Raw genomic sequence first — 20593 nt, forward strand, 5'->3', positions numbered from 1 at the left:
CAATACTTCTACTCGTTTTGATATGAATAAGCTTACAAAAAAAATATGTGGAAAAGTCTGGTGCCTTCCCAAGTTGAATTGCTGATGTGGTTTGTTATTTTAAGGATAGATTGTGTAAATTTTGGATAGTTCCGGTCTCATGTGACACTATCGGAAGAAGTTGTGGGGAATGATATTGGAGTGGAATGTGTACAAAGGAACGCTTTGAGGCGTGGATGGAAAGAGGGGGAGGAAAGATCTTAAAGAGGTGTGGATGATTTTATTATTCTTGGTTGTCTGGTGTGGATGGTTTGTGGTGTGATTTTGGTGTAGTTTGACTGTTTTGTTGCTGATGTTTGTAATTGCCTCACTCATGAACTGTTTCTTGTGAGGAAAAAAATATCAAAAAAAATAAAAACTGGAAAGAAGAATCATGAAATAATGAAGACAACATGTTTGATAATATATTTTGCTTGGTTGATCTCTTGATTGTAGTATACTAATAAGTTGACATGGTAGTTAGCACATGAATTTATTATGATGTGAATTATTATGCCCATCTACACTGCTTCTCTTGTGTCTTCGTAGCCGTTAGTTGGACTTGTCGAAAAATAAAATAAAATAAAAATTTTTAATTTTTTTGTGACTAATTTTCAATTTATTTAACCTTTCTATAACTATTTTAGTAGGTTTCTGTTAAAATAATTTAATAAAATCACAAAAATGACCATATTAAACCCCAACAATAGGTATAGTTCATTCCTTTCTATAAAGTTCTGATTGAACCACTTAGAGCATCTTTAACGGTGAATAAATGAAGACCAACCGTTGGAACAACATAAACATGAGTCTCCGCACATTTTTCAAAGCAAGCAAGGCCCTACTTAGAGGAATTTGGTTTGTTTTCATTTTAATCAATGATATTCTAACATGTGGCACTTAAATTAAAAAAATAATATGGTGTTAATATAATAAGTAACGTTGCATAATATGTTATTAATAAACGGTTGGTCTTTATCTTATTATATATCAACTTATTTAACTTTATGTATATAATTAAATATTATAATTATTTATAAATTAGGAAACTAGTCGTTACTATGTTACCGTTATCATTAACAAATTAATATTTTGTTACTCTATATATACCACTTAGATACACTTATATTCTCACACTTTCTACGACTCTTCTTCATCTTCTTCCAAGTTTATAAAATCAAAGTTCTGCTAATATTATTTTTTGTTGGAAAGAATGGATCCAAACCAACTCAACTCTTTCTTCAATTACTTACAAAACTTTTCTCAAATTCCAAATACCCAACAATTTCAAACCACAAACTCTCAAGTTCCAAATCAAAACTTCACACTACCGAATACATTTCAAAATCCAAATCCACAAAATCTTTCTAATTTTAATTTTCAAACTCTTTATAATAATCAATTTCCTATATTCCAACCGCAAAATCAAAATTCACAAATACCACATTTTCTATTTTCATTCATATTTAACCCCTCTATCGAAAATATTACTCCAACTTCCTTGCCGTTTCCAACTCAATTCAGTGCATCCAGACATAACTCATCTGGTGTTGGTGGCTCTTCTAACCCATCCTCTCAGACTCCTATACAATCTAGTCCAAATTCGCAATATTCAGAATTTAATAGTGAATTATTTTTAAATTTATAAATTTAAATTATATTATTGAAAAAATTAATTACATTTATTTTAAGTATTTTAATTAATTAATTAAGTGAGACTACAATAGGGACTAAAGTTAGTTCCTTCTAATGGAGAAGAGAGAGATGCTTTGAGTTCCTATTTACTGTTTATGATGCAAAAGCTGATGTGGAGTTACTTTTTATGACAGATGAGCCATAAACAGAAACTGAGATAAATTTCCTACTGAAAATGGTCTTACATTTGAGTTATAGTACTACGAATTTTATTAATTCAGTCCAACTTTAGCTAAAGTACTGTGTGAAATGGACAGTGGTTTTCTTATAAGATTTTTTTTGTTTCCAAAACTCAAACATAAAACTATTGATTAAGAGATAAAAGTGCTTATTACTTTGACTCATTTCATATTAGTAGCTTGTTATGGATTTGGTGAAAAGGAATAAATTAAAAGGGTGGGATATCATCTTTTCTATTCTCCCCTTCCCCCTTTTTCAATTACAATAACTAGACAAATAAAATCAGTCACTAATATATTTATATATAAGTATATGTGTAATTTAATTTATTTTTAATTTATATTTATATTTTAACATGTATTTTATATTAGTGATTGATTTTAATGGTTAATTTAAGTGTACACATAACATAATTTTATATATGTGTGAGAAAGAGATAGGTTCAAATGGAATCAAGGATTTTTCATTACTTACTTGGTCTAATGAATGAGGACCAGAGGAAAGCAAATTTAGCAGATTTACTTTTCATACATACACTACAAGAAATATCGTTAAAATTGATGGCCAAATCGACGGCTAGACCGTCAATAATATTAAATATCGACGGCAAAATGGACGGCGGAGATGGTCGCTATTAAACTTGTTGATTTTTCAAAATTTTAATAAAATCGACGGCTCTTGTAGCCATCAATAATAATTTAATAAAATCGACAACATTTTCGTCTATAATATGAGTTTGAAAATTTTGTCTTCTTACTAAAATCGACAACATCGTCGTCGATATTATTATTTAAAATCGACGCCATTTGAGTCGATATTTGATTCAATAAAATCGACAATTTTGTCGTCGATATTATTATATAAAATCGACGACTTTTCTATCGATATTTGATTCAATAAAATCGACACAATTGCCGTCGATTTAATTATTTAGATACTGACATTCGTTGTCTATATTTTGTCTATTTTAAATTTAAAAAGTGACAACACGGTTGTCAATTTTAATAGCCATATTTTTTAATTATTTTTTTATTTAAAAAATAGTAAACAATTAATGCAAATAAACTTTAAATATAGAAATAAAATTTATACAGAATATTAGATAACAAGATAAATAAACTTTTAAATATAAAAATAAAATTTATACTAAATATTAGATAATGAGTTTACAAACATATCAAACTAATAAATAATCTTCTAACATAAAGACGCAAGATAAGATAAATAACTAAACTTAGACTTATATTTATTTAAATTGCAATCCATCAATAATACAAAATATTCAAATTAAAGTAAATAACCAATAATACTACTAAACTTAGGCTTATAGGGTTAGGCTCCAGCCATATTGCTCCACCCGGCACCACATTCAGCTTCACTGCCGGATATGCAGTGCATCTCCTTCCCTGTCGCATCAACAGAAACCCTCATTGTTAACTTGTGGCATGCACCCAATATACAATGGCACCACATAAACACAAGGTTAAATTAACCAGCAAAATTTGAAAATAATAGCAATGGTTATTTTTTTCTTCCTTTTTTTTGGTGGAAGTTCTGCAGATAATACACTCCAAGAAGGCCATTATTGAGTATATTATGTAACACCCTACCATACAGAGTCTTATGCTTAAGTCATAATTCAGAGATGGCAAGGTATTACGACCTCTAAAATAAAAATTTAGTACGTATAGTAGTATGAATGATTGATTATAACTAGGAGCCTTTGTAGAAAAAGGGGTAAACAAAAATCGCAACTCAAAAGCGCAACACTCCGATCGATAACGTAACGAACAAGGATAAACCAACGCGAGATTATATATATACAAAGGAGTGTCAAAAACAGGAATATCAAGACTCAAAATCCGGCTGCGAAAATAACCGGTTCGAGCACAACAATATATACATATGATAAAATAAGGAAAACCCCAAAGGAAACCCAAAGAGACACAAATACAAAAACCTATTCTCCAAAATCTCCCATAAGAGGAGTCATCACAGTTTGTATTATTTAATGGAGATAAAAGTATCTAAGCAAAACATATAAACCAAAACAGAGTCCCGAGAGCAAGGAATCTTCGCAAATCTAGAAGTCTCCAGCATGCCTCAGCGGGAAACCTCACGTCCTGCATCTGAAAACCACAAAATCCGCATGGGTGAGAACCAGAGGTCCCCAGTATGGTAACAGCTTCCACATATATAATACATAATAATAGAGGAAAGCCGAAGGCAATCCTAGAACTTCCTCCAGATAATATCAAAGCTTATAAACAAGCTAAAGCATATGTGGCGACTGACTAAAGATTCTTCAGTCTAAATAATGCTTTCCTTCCCAATTCCTTCAGACCTCCCAACCACCAGCAGAAGTATAATGTAGCAAACACAGTTATATCAAACAAGAAATATACAAATAGGAACAAATAAGGCATTTAGACAAATAGCAAGTAATATGCAGTCAAATAGGCAATCTCAAACAATTCATATAGTATGCATATGATGAATGCCTGTCCCTAGTGGCTGATGATATCAGCTGTCGATTATAGAGCCAACCCGACAAGTCCTGGTAGCTAACCATTGGACTGTCCCTCTGTCGCGCATCCCCAACTCAAGTTATACTCATCATAAACTTGATCATAATCATGATCTATATCCATCACCTTCACTAGTGAATATTTACGGGGGCGAGCTCATCCGGGGCTTTCACAGTGCCCAGCCACACTTACGAGATAGGGTCAGAAGAGCTTCGAGTTTCAACCTGGAGCCCGTGGTGGCTAGCCACTGCTTCCTTCCAGGGAAACTCTCATCTCCAACAGTGGAAGTGCAACATTCACAATTCATTCAACAGCATATATGCATTTATACTTGGCCATAATCATGGCTCCGCTGTAACACGGCAATAATCTAGCCATCCGACTCACGGTTAAATCCATAACCAGCCACCCGGCTCACGGTTAAATCCATAACCAGCCATTTCATTAACAATTACGGCCCTTCGGCCCATGGCATAACAAGCACTTCCACCACCATCCTCCGCATCTCACATAATCATGCTTGATCCTCATTGATCATTCATTTTTCTCTTGCTTCTCTCGTAAGTTACCACATCCCCTAGCTTCTTTTCCCATTGCTAGGCATATCATAATGATTTAAGATATAAATGGTGAGATCGGAGGCTTAGAAGTATGAGATTTGGCTTTTAAAACTCAAAAATCAACTTTGGGATGAAAACAGGGCCACGTGTATGCGCACTCCACGCGCACGCGTGGATGGCCACCAAAACTCATCGACGCATATGCGTTATGCACGCTAACGCGTGGATTGAAAATTAGCCAATCGACGCACACGCGTCAACCACGCGTACGCGTGGGTGCTCTCGTGCCCCAGGCACAAAACTGGCATAGTTCTGGCACAACTCTCTAGAAAATGGCTGGGCATTGGGTGCAGCATATTCGGCGCGCCCGCGCACATGACGCGCACGCGTGGATGGCATTTTCGAGAAGAACGGCGCGTACGCGCCAAGTGCGCCTATGCGTGGGGGGTCATTCTGCTAAAAATTTTCTAAGTTAAAAACTACAGAATTCACATATTCAACCCCCAATCTTCCGACGGACATAACTTCCTTATTTTAAATCATTTTTCACCCGTTCTTCGAACGGCATGGACATCCCAGATCCAATTTCATTTCTAAACAGATTTGGCACAAAACAGATATCCATAATCCAAGTTATGTCCCGTGAAAGTATGCCCAAAAACCATATTTTTCATACAAAACCACAAAGTGCCATTTTCAAAACAAGCCATTTTCAACTCTTTTCAAAATCAATCAAAACATGCCAATTTCATCCATTTTCTTTGAAATCAATAAAAATATATCAAATTCAACATCAAGTCTCCTCAACTCACACATTGACACTTTACCACAATTTACAAAATCACTATCCCATCATTTTAACCTACTTCACCCAAGTAGCTCAAACTCAAATACATTGACATATCATATACTCTTCCTCATGCCAATTTTCAACAACACCAATTCCAATAAATCATCATTTTACACAATCAATATCATACTCACCATCAACATGGTTTCACCCACAATTCAACCATAATCAATCATCAAGTATATATCACAACATGCATATTCCTCATACATCATACCATTAAGGCATCAATAATCATCATCACATATATGACCACATCATATATATCAACTATTCAACAATATCAACAATTCAATGCCTATCTTAGGGCCTCTAGCCTAAGTATTTTCTACCACATTACATATTAGATACGGTAAATCGAGACCATACCTTAGCCGATTTCCCAAGCTCAACCGGAGCACTTCCAAACCACTTTTTCTCAAGCTTTCAAGGCCTCAACACCTCCAAGAACAGATTTTTCACCACCAAATCCCTTTTCAAGCTTTTCAATATCACCAATCAAGCTCCAATATTCACATATACAAAACCTAAGCCACAATCATCACACCCATACACAACATCTCAATACCCAAATATCATAGAATAACAAATTACACTAGGGTTGAGAATCTTACCATACCCAAGGTCCAAGGAGACAAGATTAACCTTCTCCTTCAAGAGAGTTAGGTCCTATAACATCAAAGAGCCCAAAATCTCAATATTTTTGCTCAAGAAACTCGAAATCAAGGCTAGGAATTCGAAGAGCAAAACGTGGCTTACCTCAAGATTGGTTGTATGGGTTTTGTAGAGCTCTCCGCAGTGAACTCGTGGCCACAAACGGTGCGGCAATCGGAACTCTAGATCAAAAGTTATGGTGGTTTGAAGATCAAGTGAGAGAAAGAACTTGAGAGAGTGTTCTTCCCCCCTTTCCTCTCTTTTTCAGCGTGTGTGTGTGGTTAATGAGGAGAGAGAGTGCTGAAAATTAGGGTTTTGGTTTAGTTTAGTTGGGCCAAGGGCCCACTTTGGGTCCGGTTGGCCCAGTTTGGCCCGTTCGGTCCAATCTTGGTCCGAATTCTATAAAATTGGTATCGAAATTCTCGTCTCAATCTCCTCTATCACATTTAGCCATAAAAATCACATTTTGGGCTTTCTAGAATAAATTCTCATTTATAGATTAATTAGCCGTTAATTAACCGGGTTTTACATATTAACTATTAAACAAACTTCTTGTGACTTGTTTTGTTTCACGACCAAGTAGTTTTTGACCCGTGAGACGGTTTACAAGTCTGTCTAGTGCTTCCTTCATCCACCAGTGTTGACAAACTTCTCTTGCTTCAGATACGCTCATCTACAATAGCAGTCCCCTAAATCAGAAAGCTTCAAACATTAATAATTGAAACATTCAATTCAATTGATTGCACAAGTACTTACCCATGTTCTTTGACGGACGTTCTGCTCTGGCCAGAACTCAAGTTGCTCTTCAACAAGAAGTGGGAACATGTACCCTTCATAGAAGGTATCATGGGTTTTGCTCTTGAAGCTCCGTTTTCCCAATTTACCCTACAATACACAAACTTTGACTTAGTACTACAAAGGTGTAAGAAAGAAAGAAAAAGTCAAAAAGCAAAGGCTAAGGATTATGCTTACCCCAACAATGCCTCGCACCCCAACTTCCTCTATAGTCTCTCGCAAAGCTTCCTCCTTTTTGGATTCATCAAGTTCCCACCCTCCCTGGCATTTTGAAAACCACACAAATAATTAACATTTGGATTATTGAGTAATAAAAAATAAATTAATAACAGTTAGGGTGCACTGTACCTTTGGGAATAGCATTCCTTTGCCTTTCTGAGAACTAATAACCAGAACTTCAAATTCATTTAAATTGCCCAACCAAGTTTTCTCCTCAATCTTATATCTATATGGTATGCATCTACAAACACGGTACACGGTATTAGCAACTTTTAATTAACCAATTCATTTATTCAGAACAGGGTCTTCTTGAGAAATTCTCTTTTTTGTTTTAACAGAGAATTACTCAGTATAACCCAACCTCACCATGAGAAACAAAAACCGAAGACTAGAAACTAGAAAGAGGAAAATGTCCCAAATTTTATTGTGTTTAAAGCATCAACAAATTAATATGAACAGTTTACATCATACTAATTTAAGAATAAAATCAAAGTAGACACTGCACTCATTTCACCTACACAACTCAACTTCAGTGCTCGTTGAGAAACAAATGTGAAATATATCAAACATGATCTAAGAGTACCTTGAGCACATCTGCATCAACTAAAATCTGTTGGCCATGGCAGATGGATGCAACTGACTTCTTGCTTTCAATAAAATGCTTCACTAATGCAATGATAGATTTATTCAGTGCCAAATACTCAGGTGCACAACCTCCAAGAATGACTAGAGCATCATAGCTTGAAGCATTCACATCATCATAGGTTGCATTCAAAGCAAAATCATGTCCTGGCTTCTCACTGTAAGTTTGATCACCTTCAAAATCATGAATAGCTATTTGCTAATATTTTTCTTTGTATCTCAGTATCTGGTGCACGAAATTGTGATCTCAATGGCGCCAATAACTTGGTACGCACAATTGTAATATCACTCTTTTTCACAACTTCGCACAACTAACCAGCAAGTGCACTGGGTCGTCCAAGTAATAAACCTTACGTGAGTAAGGGTCGATTCCACGGAGATTGTCGGCTTGAAGCAAGCTATGGTCACCTTGTAAATCTCAGTCAGGCAGATTAAAATGGTTATGGAGTTTTGATAATTAAAATATAAATAAACATAAAATAAAGATAGAGATACTTATGTAATTCATTGGTGGGAATTTCAGATAAGTGTATGGAGATGCCTCATTTCTTTTGAATCTCCGCTTTCCTACTGCCTTCATCCAATCCTTCTGACTCCTTTCTATGGCAAGCTGTATGTAGGGGGATCACCGTTGTCAATGGCTACCGTCCATCCTCTTAGTGAAAATGGTCCAGCTACGGGTTACATAGGGCTAATCATCTATCGGTTTTCGATCGTGTAGGAATAGGATTTACTATCATTTTGCGTCTGTCACAACGCCCTACAGTCATGAGTTTGAAGCTCATCACAGTCATCCCATCCCAGATCCTACTCGGAATACCACAGATAAGGCTTAGACTTTCCGAATCTCAAGAATGCTGCCATCTGATTCTAGCTTATACCACAAAAACTTTGATCGCAAGGAATTGAAGGCTTTGTTGTCAGGAGAGGCAATCAAACGCATGGACCAGGAATCTAAGAGATACACATTCAAGCTTATTTTCATGTAAAACGAAAGTGGTTGTCAATCACGCATTCATGAGTGAGAATGGTGATGAGTGTCACATAATCATCACATTCGTCATGTTCGTGTGTGCGAATGAATATCTTAGAATAAGAATAAGCATGAATTGAATAGAAAACAGTAGTACTTTGCATTAATACTCGAGGAACAGCAGAGCTCCACACCTTAATCTATGGTGTGTAGAAACTCCACCGTTGAAAATACATAAGAACAAGGTCTAGGCATGACTGAATGGATAGCCTCCCCAAATGACATATGGATTCGAAAATAGGGAAAAAGACCCCAGTACAATAGTAAAAAGTTTTATTTATACTAAACTAGTTACTAGGGTTATAGAAATAGGTAAATGATGCAAAAATTAACTTTCGGGCCCACTTGGTGTGTGCTTGGGCTGAGCATCGAAGCTTTCACATGTAGAGGTCTTCCTTGGAGTTGAACGCCAGTTTGTAAATTATTTCTGGCGTTTGACTCTGCTTTGTAACTTGTTTCTGGCATTTGACGCCAGAATAGGGCAGAAAACTGGCGTTAAACGCCAGTTTGCATCGTCTAAACTCGGACAAAATATGGACTATTATATATTGCTGGAAAGTCCTGGATGTCTACTTTCCAACGTAGTTGAGAGCGCGCCATTTGGACTTCTGTAGCTCCAAAATTCCATTTCGAGCGTAGGGAAGTCAGAATCCAACAACATCTGCAGTCCTTTGTCAGTCTCTGAATCAGATTTTTGCTCAGGTCCCTCAATTTCAGCCAGAAAATACCTAAAATCACATAAAAACACACAAACTCATAGTAAAGTACAGAAATGTAAATTTTTCTTAAAAACTAATAAAAATATACTAAAAACTAACTGAATCATACTAAAAACTACCTAAAAACAATGCCAAAAAGCGTATAAATTATCCACTCATCACAACACCAAACTTAAATTGTTGCTTGTCCCCAAGCAACTGAAAACAAAATAGGATAAAAAGAAGAGAATATACAATGAATCCCATAGTATCAATGAAACTTAGTTCTAATTAGATGAGCGGGACTTGTAGTTTTTTGCTTCTGAACAGTTTTGGCATCTCACTTTATCCTTTGAAATTCAGAATGATTGGCATCTATAGAAACTCAGAATTTTAGATACTGTTATTGATTCTCCTAGTTAAGTATGTTGATTCTTGAACACAGTTATTTTATGAGTCTTGGTCGTGACCCTAAGCACTTTGTTTTCCAGTATTACCATCGGATACATAAATGCCACAGACACATAACTAGGTGAACCTTTTCAGATTGTGACTCAGCTTTGCTAAAGTCTCCAGTTAGAGGTGTCCAGAGTTCTTAAGCACCTCTTTTACTTTGAATCACGACTTTAACCACTCAGTCTCAAGCTTTTCACTTGGACCTTCATGACACAATCACATGGTTAGGGACAGCTTGATTTAGCCGCTTAGGCCTGGATTTTATTTCCTTGGGCCCTCCTATCCATTAATGCTCAAAGCCTTGGATCCTTTTTACCCTTGCCTTTTGGTTTTAAGGGCTATTGGCTTTTTCTGCTTGTTTTTTCTTTTTCTTTCTTTTTCTTTTAATTTTCACCACTTTTTTTTCCGCAAGCTTTCTTATTCACTGCTTTTTCTTGCTTCAAGAATCAATTTCATGATTTTTCAGATTATCAATAACATTTTCTCTTTGTTCATCATTATTTCAAGAGCCAAAAATTTTAACATTCATAAACTTCACTATAAAAAATATGCATTGTTCAAGCATTCATTCAGAAAACAAAAAGTATTGCTACCACATCAAAATAATTAAACTAATTTCAAGATAAAATTTGAAATCCAAGTACTTCTTGTTCTTTTGTAATTAAGCACATTTTTCATTTAAGAGAGGTGAAGAATTCATGGAATTATTCATAGCTTTAAGACATAGACACTAGACACTAATGATCATGAAATAAAGACACAAAACATACCCAAACATGAAGCTTAAAAACCGAAAATAGAAAAATAAATAGACAAGGAGATTAAGGAATGAGTCCACCTTAGTGAGGGTGGCGTCTTCCTCTTGAAAATCCTATGGAGTGCTTGAGCTCCTCAATGTCTCTTCCTTGCCTTTGTTGCTCCTCCCTAGTGATTTTGGTGCTTCTATCCTTAGTTGCTCCCAATAGTTGTGTGGAGGAAAATGTATCCCTTGAGGCATCTCAGGGATTTCTTGATGAGAGAATTCCTCATGCTCTTGTTGAGGTCCATGAGTGGGCTCTCTTGTTTTCTCCATCCTTTTCTTAGTGATGGGCTTGTCCTCTTTAATGAGGATGTCTTCCTCTATGACAATTCCAGCTGAATTGCATAGGGATCACCTTTTTCTTGGGCACAACTTCATAGAAGTAGTCTTAATGGACCTTTGAGATGAATCTTTCCATCTTCCCTGACTCGGAGGTGGAAGAAGAAGAAGAAAGAAAGAAAGAAAGAAGGGAAAGAAGAAGAAGAAAATAGAGAAGATGGATGGAGATAGAGAGAGAGGTGGGGTAGGTGGGGATCCTGTGGGGTCCACAGATCCTGAGGGGTCAAGGATGTATCATCCCTGCTCCTATTAGGCGTGTAAACGCCCTTACAATGCAATCCTGGCATTTAACACCAGACTGCTGCTTGTTTCTGGCGTTAAACGCCAGCTTTTATTCCTTTCCTGGCGTTAAACGCCAGGCTGCAACCAGTTTCTGCCATTTAATGCCAGATTGTTGCTTCTTTCTGGCATTTAACGCCAATCTGGTGCTTGTTTCTGGCGTTTAATGCCCAGAATGGTGCCAGACTGGGCGTTAAACGCCCATTCTGCTACCCTTACTGGCATTTAAACGCCAGTAAGTTCCTCCTCCAGGGTGTACTATTTTTAATGCTATTTTTTTATTTTTCTTGAATTTGTGCAGTTATTTTTGTGACTCCACATGATCATCAACCTAAAAAAAGGAAAATACATAGATAAATAAAAATTGGGTTGCCTCCCAATAAACGCTTCTTTAATGTCAATAGCTTGACAGTGAGCTCTCATGGAGCCTCACAGATGTTCAGAGCATTGTTGGGAGCTTCCAACACCAAACTTAGAGTTTGAATGTGGGGGTTCAACACCAAACTTAGAGTTTGGTTAACACCAAACTTAGAGTTTGACTATGGAGACTTTGGTTGACTCTGCAGTGAGAGAAGCTTTTCTTGCTTCCTCTCCATGGTTACAGAGGGAGATCCTTGAGTTTTAAACACAAGGTAGTTCTCATTCAGTTGAAGGACCAACTCTCCTCTGTCAACATCAATCACAGCTTTTACTGCGGCTAGGAAGGGTCTTCCAAGGATGATGGATTCATCCTCATCCTTCCCAATGTCTAGGATTATGAAATCAGCAGGGATGTAAAGGCCTTTGACCTTTACTAGCACGTCCTCTACCTGTTCATAAGCCTTTTTCATGGATTTGTCTGCCATCTCTAATGAGAATTTGGCAGCCTGTACCTCAAACATTTCCAGTTTCTCCATTATAGAGAGTGGCATTAAGTTTATGCCTGATCCCAGGTCACATAGAGCCTTCTCAAAGGTCATAGTGCCTATGGTACAGGGAATTAGGAATTTACCAGGATCCTATTTCTTTTGAGGTAAAGTGTGCTGAATCCAGGTAATCAGATCATTAATGAGCAATGGAGGCTCATCCTCCCAAGTCTCATTACCAAATAGCTTGGCATTTAGCTTCATAATTGCTCCTATATACTGGGCAACTTGCCCTTCAACAATGTCTTTATCTTCTTCAGAAGATGAATAGTCATCAGAGCTCATGAATGGTAAAAGGATGCTCAATGGAATCTCTATGGTCTCTAGGTGAGCCTCAGATTCCTTAGGTTCCCCAATTGGAAACTCCTTTTTGTCCAGAGGACATCCCAAGAGGTCTTTCTCACTGGGATTCACGTCCTCCTCCTCCTCTGTGCATTCGGCCACACTAAGTAAGGTTATGGCCTTGCACTCTCTTTTTGGGTTCTCTTCTGTATTGCTTGGGAGAGTACTAGGAGGAGTTTTAGTGACTGTTTTACTCAGCTGGTCCACTTGTGCCTCCAAATTTCTAATGGAAGACCTTGTTTCATTCATTAAACTTAGAGTGGCCTTAGATAGATCAGAGACTATGTTTGCTAAGTTAGAGGGATTCTGCTCAGAATTCTCTGTCTGTTGCTGAGAAGATGATGGAAAAGGCTTGCTATTGCTAAACATATTTCTTCCACCATTATTAAAGCCTTGTTGAGGATTTTGTTGATCCTTCCATGAGAAATTTGGATGATTTCTCCATGAGAGATTATAGGTGTTTCCATATGCTTCACCCATGTAATTCACCTCTGCCATTGCAGGGTTCTCAGGATCATAAGCTTATTCTTCAGAAGATGCTTCTTTAGTACTGTTGGATGCATTTTGCCATCCATTCAAACTCTGAGAAATCATATTGACTTGCTGAGTCAGTATTTTGTTCTGAGCCAATATGGCATTTAGAGCAACAATTTCAAGAACTCCTTTCCTCTGAGGCATCCCATTATTCACAGGATTCCTCTCAGAGGTGTACATGAACTGGTTATTTGCAACCATGTCAATGATTTCCTGAGCTTCTACAGGCATTTTCTTTAGGTGAATAGATCCACCTGCAGAATGGTCCATTGACATTTTAGACAATTCAAACAGACCATCATAGAATATATCCAGGATGGTCAATTCTGAAAGCATGTCAGAAGGACACTTTTTGGTCAGTTGCTTGTATCTCTCCCAAGCTTCATAGAGGGATTCATCTTCTTTCTGTCTGAAGGTTTGAACATCCACTCTAAGCTTGCTAAGCTTTTGAGGAGGAAAGAACTTGGCTAAGAAAGCCATGACCAGCTTATCCCAAGAGTTCAGGCTATCTCTAGGTTGAGAGTCCAACCATACTCTAGCTCTGTCTCTTACAGCAAAAGGAAAAAGCATAAGCCTGTAGACCTCGGGATCAACCCATTGGTCTTAACAGTATCACAGATCTGCAAGAATTCAATTAAGAACTAAAAAGGATCTTCTGATGAAAGTCCATAAAACTTGCAATTCTGTTGCATCAGAGAAACTAATTGAGGCTTTAACTCAAAATTCTTTGCTCCAATGGCAGGGATTGAGATGCTTCTTCCATGTAAGTTGGAATTTGGTGCAATAAAGTCACCAAGCATCTTCCTTGCATTGTTGGGTTCGGCCATCTCTCTTTCTTTTTTTAGATTCTCTGTAAGGTTTTCTCTGGATTGTTGTGCTTTAGCTTCTCTTAGCTTCTTCTTCAGAGTCCTTTCAGGTTCAGGGTTTGTTTCAACAAGAATGTCCTTGTCCTTACTCCTACTCATATGATAAAGAAGAGAATAGAAAAGAAGAAGAATCCTCTATGTCACAATATAGAGATTCCTTATGTGAGTAGAAGAAGAAAAGAATAGAAGAAGAAAAATTTGAACACAGAGAGAGAACAGAAGAGGGTTCGAATCATGAGTAGTAGTGAAGTGTTAGTAGATAAATAAATAAATAGAAGGAGATAAGAGACAGAGAGAGAATTCGAATATTAAAAGAAGAGAGAGGAGAAATATTTTTATTTTTATTTTATTTATGATGTTAGTTTCGAAAATTAGGAGAAAAAAAAGAATAAAATTAAAATTTAAAACAATTAGTTAAATAAAAAGATTTTTGAAAAAGGGGAAGGTGGTTTTCGAAAAAGATAAGAATTTTAAAACAAATAAAAAGTCAATTAGTTAGTTGAAAAAGATTTGAAAATCAATTTTGAAAAGATAAGAAGTTAGAAAAGATTTTGAAATTAAAGTTTGAAAAAGATATTATTTGAAAAAGATATGATTGAAAAGATATGATTTTGAAAAGATATGAATAAAAAGATATGATTGAAAAGCAATTTTTGAAAAAGATATTATTTTTAAAATTAAAATTGATTACTTGACTAACAAGAAACTAAAAGATATGATTCTAGAAATTAAAGATTGAATATTTCTTAACAAGAAAGTAACAAACTTCAAATTTTGAATCAATCACATTAATTGTTAGTAAAGTTTTCAAAAATTATGAAATAAAATTAAGAAAAAGATTTTGAAAATACATTTAAAAAATTTTCGAAAATAAAAAAATGAAAAAGATTTGATTTTTGAAAAAGATTTTGAAAAGATAGGATTTTGAAATTGAAATCTTGACTTGACTAACAAGAAACAACTTATTTTAAAAAATTTTGACTAAGTCAACCCAAAGATTTCGAAAATTTATGAGATAAATAAGGGAAAGATATTTTTTTATTTTTGAATTTTTAATGAGGAGAGAGAAAAACACAAATATGACTCAAAACATGAAAATTTTGGATCAAAACCAATGATGCATGCAAGAACACTATGAATGTCAAGATGAACACCAAGAACACTTTGAAGATCAAGATGAACATCAAGATTTATTTTTGAAAAATTTTCAAGGAAAGAAAAACATGCAAGACACCAAACTTAGAAAGTTTTAATGTTTAGACTCTAAGAATTCAAGAATGCATATGAGAAACAAGAAAAGACACAAAACAATAAAAATGAAAGATCAAACAAGAAGACTTACCAAGAACAACTTGAAGATCATGAAGAACACATGCATGAGTTTTCGAAAAATGCACAAATTTTAAAAATATGCAATTGACACCAAACTTAAAAATTGACACTAGACTCAAACAAGAAACACAAAATATTTTTGTTTTTATGATTTTATAATTTTTTTGTATTTTTTTTCAAAAATTAAATTGGAAAACCGAAAACAAAGAAGAAAAAATTTTTTGAAAGATTTTTGTAAACTTTTTGAAAAATAAAATAATGGTTAAAACAAGAAGAAAATTACCTAATCTGAACAACAAGATGAACCGTCAGTTGTCCAAATTCGAACAATTCCGGCAACGGCGCCAAAAACTTGGCGCACGAAATTGTGATCTCAATGGCACCAACAACTTGGTACGCACAATTGTAATATCACTCTTTTTCACAACTTTGCACAACTAACTAGCAAGTGCACTGGGTCGTCCAAGTAATAAACCTTATGTGAGTAAGGGTCGATCCCACGGAGATTGTCGGCTTGAAGCAAGCTATGGCCACCTTGTAAAATCTCAGTCAGGCGGATTAAAATGGTTATGGAGTTTTGATAATTAAAATATAAATAAACATAAAATAAAGATAGAGATACTTATGTAATTCATTGGTGGGAATTTCAAATAAGTGTATGGAGATGCCTCATTCCTTTTGAATCTCCGCTTTCTTACTGCCTTCATCCAATCCTTCTGACTCCTTTCTATGGCAAGTTGTATGTAGGGGGATCACCATTATCAATGGCTACCGTCCATCCTCTTAGTGAAAATGGTCCAGCTACGGGTTACGTAGGGCTAATATCTGTCGGTTCTCGATCGTGTAGGAATAGGATTTACTATCCTTTTGCGTCTGTCACCACGCCCTATAGTCGCGAGTTTGAAGCTCGTCACAGTCATCCCATCCCAGATCCTACTCGGAATACCACAGACAAGGTTTAGACTTTCTGGATCTCAAGAATGCTGCTAATTGATTCTAGCTTATACCACGAAGACTCTGATCGCAAGGAATTGAAGGCTCTATTGTCAGGAGAGGCAATCAAACGCATGGACCAGGAATCCAAGAGATACACATTCAAGCTTGTTTTCATGTAGAACGGAAGTGGTTGTCAATCACGCGTTCATGAGTGAGAATGGTGATGAGTGTCACATAATCATCACATTCGTCATGTTCTTGTGTGTGAATGAATATCTTAGAATAAGAATAAGTATGAATTGAATAGAAAATAGTAGTACTTTGCATTAATACTCGAGGAACAGAAGAGCTCCACACCTTAATCTATGGTGTGTAGAAACTCCACCGTTGAAAATATATAAGAACAAGGTCTAGGCATGGCCTAATTGCCAGCCTCCCCAAATGACATATGAATTTGAAAATAGGGAAATAGACCCCAATACAATAGTAAAAAGTTCTATTTATACTAAACTAGTTACTAGGTTTACAAAAATAGGTAAATGATGCAGAAATCCACTTCCGGACCCACTTGGTGTGTGTTTGGGCTGAGCATTGATGCTTTCACATGTAGAGGTCTTTCTTGGAGTTGAACGCTAGTTTGTAACTTGTTTCTGGCGTTTGACTCTGCTTTGCAACTTGTTTCTAGCGTTTGACACTAGAATAGGGCAGAAAGCTGGCGTTAAACGCTAGTTTGTGTCATCTAAAATCGGGCAAAGTATGGACTATTATATATTGCTGGAAAGCCCTGGATGTCTACTTTCTAACGCAGTTGAGAGCGCGCCATTTGAACGTCTGTAGCTCCAAAAATTCTATTTCAAGTGAAGGGAGGTCAGAATCCAACAACATCTGCAGTCCTTTGTCAGCCTCTGAATCAGATTTTTGCTCAGGTTCCTCAATTTCAGCCAGAAAATATCTAAAATCATAGAAAAATACACAAACTCATAGTAAAGTACAAAAATGTGAATTTTTCTTAAAAACTAATAAAAATATACTAAAAACTAACTAAATCATACTAAAAACTACCTAAAAACAATGCCAAAAAGCGTATAAATTATCCGCTTATCAGTATCTTAATTCTTATGACACATTTACATGTAATCTTTTGTTTATTAGCATTGTGAGTTTGTGACTCTAGGCATCTTAATTTAACCAGCCATTATTATTGTTCCCATACATTATCCTCAATATAAATTACTAAATTAATGTGCAAGCCATGATTTCAAACTCTACAACCAAGATTACGGCATTGATGTTACAATTTTGTAGCCATTTACAACAATTACAGCAGCATCAACTGCAAATTTTGCTGCAGCTAGAATTGCAACCACAAATCCAAACCATGATGGGACAAATAAACTTTTTCTTCAACAAACCATTTAATTTTGTAACAAATTAATTAAATTCATAAATTTAGAAGCAATCCTCCAGCACCATTGATTACCCTAAACACAGGACTCTAAAATCCACCATCTATCACATTAATTACCCTGAACTCTAATTTGAGCTCTAACATTTCATTACAGGAAGAATTTTGACATAAATTTTTTTGTTCAAATTGCTTGTGAAAAATCAAATTCTCCAACAATTTAACAAATCAAAAAGAACAAAATGATGTTGTTAATGCAAATTACAATATTTTGGGGCTGACCTGGTCTTTGACGGCACTGAGTCCAAAATTGGAGACCTTGAGATTCCCATTCTCATCAAGCAAGAGATTTTTCGACTTCAAATCACGGTGGAAAACGCCGCGCGAGTGGCAGTACCCTACGGCGGAGATAAGCTGCTGGAAATACTTGCGGGCGAGATCCTCGCTGAACCTCCCTTTCGAAACCTTAGCAAATAACTCACCGCCTTTAACGAACTCCAATACAAAATAGATCTTGGTCTTTGTTGCCAGCACCTCGTGCAGCTTCACGATGTTCGGGTGGTTGAGCTTGCTCATGATCGAAACCTCGCGCTTCACGTTCGAAACCAGCGACGTTCCCATTATCTTCCTCTTGCTTATCACCTACGCATTCCACAAATTCAAATACGTATTTCAACGAATTTGATCACATTGAAGAATTCGATTCAAAATTCAGCAGTTTCTGTAAATCATTCCTTATAAAGAGAAAATTTAACACAATCAATACATCAATTTCAACTCCAACCAATCACAGAACTTTTCAAGTTTCTTCAATAAAGAGAAAATTATTTGATCTTGTCAATTGAAACTCCAAATGATTTACATCTTACGGCGGCGGGAGCACGAGGAGCGACGGTGGTGCGACTATAAGGAGTGACAACGGCACGGCAGCAACAGAGTGCAACGGCGGCGTGAGCAGGAGGAGCGACGGCGGCACAACCGTGACGGAGTGACGACATAAGCGAAGAATGGTGTGAATTTGGGGTTGAACGAGGGAAATTAGAAGAATTGTATTTCTACACTTTAGACACGGGAGGGGGACGCGGGTATATGTGTTTGTAGTTATAAAAATCGACGACACATTTGTCAATTTTTATTTAAAAAAAGCAACATTCATAGCGTCTATTTTATACATTAAATTTATACCGTTGATTTCATTTTAGAAAATGATCTAAACCGTTTAAATTTATCGACGAAAATTTTGTTGATATTTTAAATAACAAAATAGACACTATGTATATCGATTTTAAATTAAAAGTATTTTCAACCTCAAGTGCGTCGATAATGTGACTATAATAGAAAAAAAATTAATGCTTTATAACAATATCAACAACCTGGCTGTCGATTTTAATATTTCATTTTTAATTATTTTTTTATTAATATCGACAGTAAGCCGTCGAAAATTATTGACAGCAAAAATGGCCGTCGATTTTTGGCATCTAAAAAAACGCTTTTTCTTGTAGTGATACATGATACATAAGCTAGCTTTAGCCTGGTCAACTTAGATAGCACTACACTACATGACATTATTTTCCTAAAGAGTAAGGACCATATAATCGATGGAACAATACAATATATTATAGTAATAGTTATGTGAAGACTATCTGCCCTTTGGCATAAAGAAATCTTCAATCGAAAAAGGTTAATAATAGAAATCAAGTGGCAGTGTAGCATATAAATAGTGTTGGTTTTCGTATTTAGAATACGAAATAGATAGAAACACAATATTTTTTGGAGCAAAATACTAAAATAAAATATTTGGACTCTAAAATTACAAAAATATAACTTTTGCAGTTTGAATATGAAAATGTAACTTTTCACAAAACTATATAAATCGTTGATGGGATCTCACAGGTTCTACGGTTTGTGTGTGAAGAATTTTGTGAAAAAATTGTGGTAGGAATTTCTGTGTATATAGCAATGTATATAAATCGTAGAAGAAGTTTAGTGATTTATACCGGAAAAGTCTTCAACTATAGGTGTGTTTAGAGTTCACATTGAGAAAGAGAGAAGTCCGTTTGAGTGTCTTGAACGTCCCATTTTTATGTTTAGTAACTTTTTAAAACTCTGAACCCAAAGTTCACGTGAAACAAAAAAATTCAAGCTTCTGCGTTCACGTTGGAGAAGGTTAATTACCGTTGAGAAATTAGGTGAAAAATTTATTTCATTTCTACCAATTCTACCTTTTATTTTCTTCTATAAAAAGAATGCAAGTAACCATATAACTTTTACAATAGTTCTTTGTGTATATTCTTGGTTCCAAATTCTTTTTTTCATCAAAATTTTCTAGATTTATTTTAATCATTTCCAATATAAATATTTTAATTTTTTATTATTTTTAGTACTTTCTTTTATATTTTGATTTTTATATTTTTATTATATTTTTTATTTATATGATAAATATTTTTTATATTATATTTTTAGTATTCTAATATTATTGTTTTAGTATTCTGATATTATATTTTTATTGTATTTTTTTTATTCATACG

At 35.5% G+C, this 20593-nt stretch overlaps 1 protein-coding gene and 1 non-coding gene across 2 annotated transcripts; one reads left to right on the forward strand and one right to left on the reverse strand.

Annotated features, from left to right (window-relative positions):
• Nucleotides 1–7017: 7017 nt before the first annotated feature.
• On the reverse strand, nt 7018–19063 carry LOC110274956 (uncharacterized). The gene is made up of 8 exons (XM_052261854.1): nt 18935–19063; nt 18331–18707; nt 17942–18061; nt 8141–8299; nt 7629–7740; nt 7458–7541; nt 7242–7370; nt 7018–7158 (listed from the first exon to the last, which is right to left on the reverse strand). The coding sequence occupies exons 1-8, from the start codon at nt 19061–19063 to the stop codon at nt 7018–7020; spliced, it is 1251 nt and encodes a 416-aa protein (XP_052117814.1).
• On the forward strand, nt 13857–13964 carry LOC127742846 (small nucleolar RNA R71). Its single transcript, XR_008004223.1, has one exon. It is a non-coding gene; the product is annotated as a small nucleolar RNA R71 (small nucleolar RNA).
• Nucleotides 19064–20593: the final 1530 nt, after the last annotated feature.

This window comes from Arachis duranensis, chromosome 1, assembly GCF_000817695.3.
Source record: "Arachis duranensis cultivar V14167 chromosome 1, aradu.V14167.gnm2.J7QH, whole genome shotgun sequence".
In the NCBI taxonomy this organism is placed as follows: Eukaryota; Viridiplantae; Streptophyta; class Magnoliopsida; order Fabales; family Fabaceae; genus Arachis; species Arachis duranensis.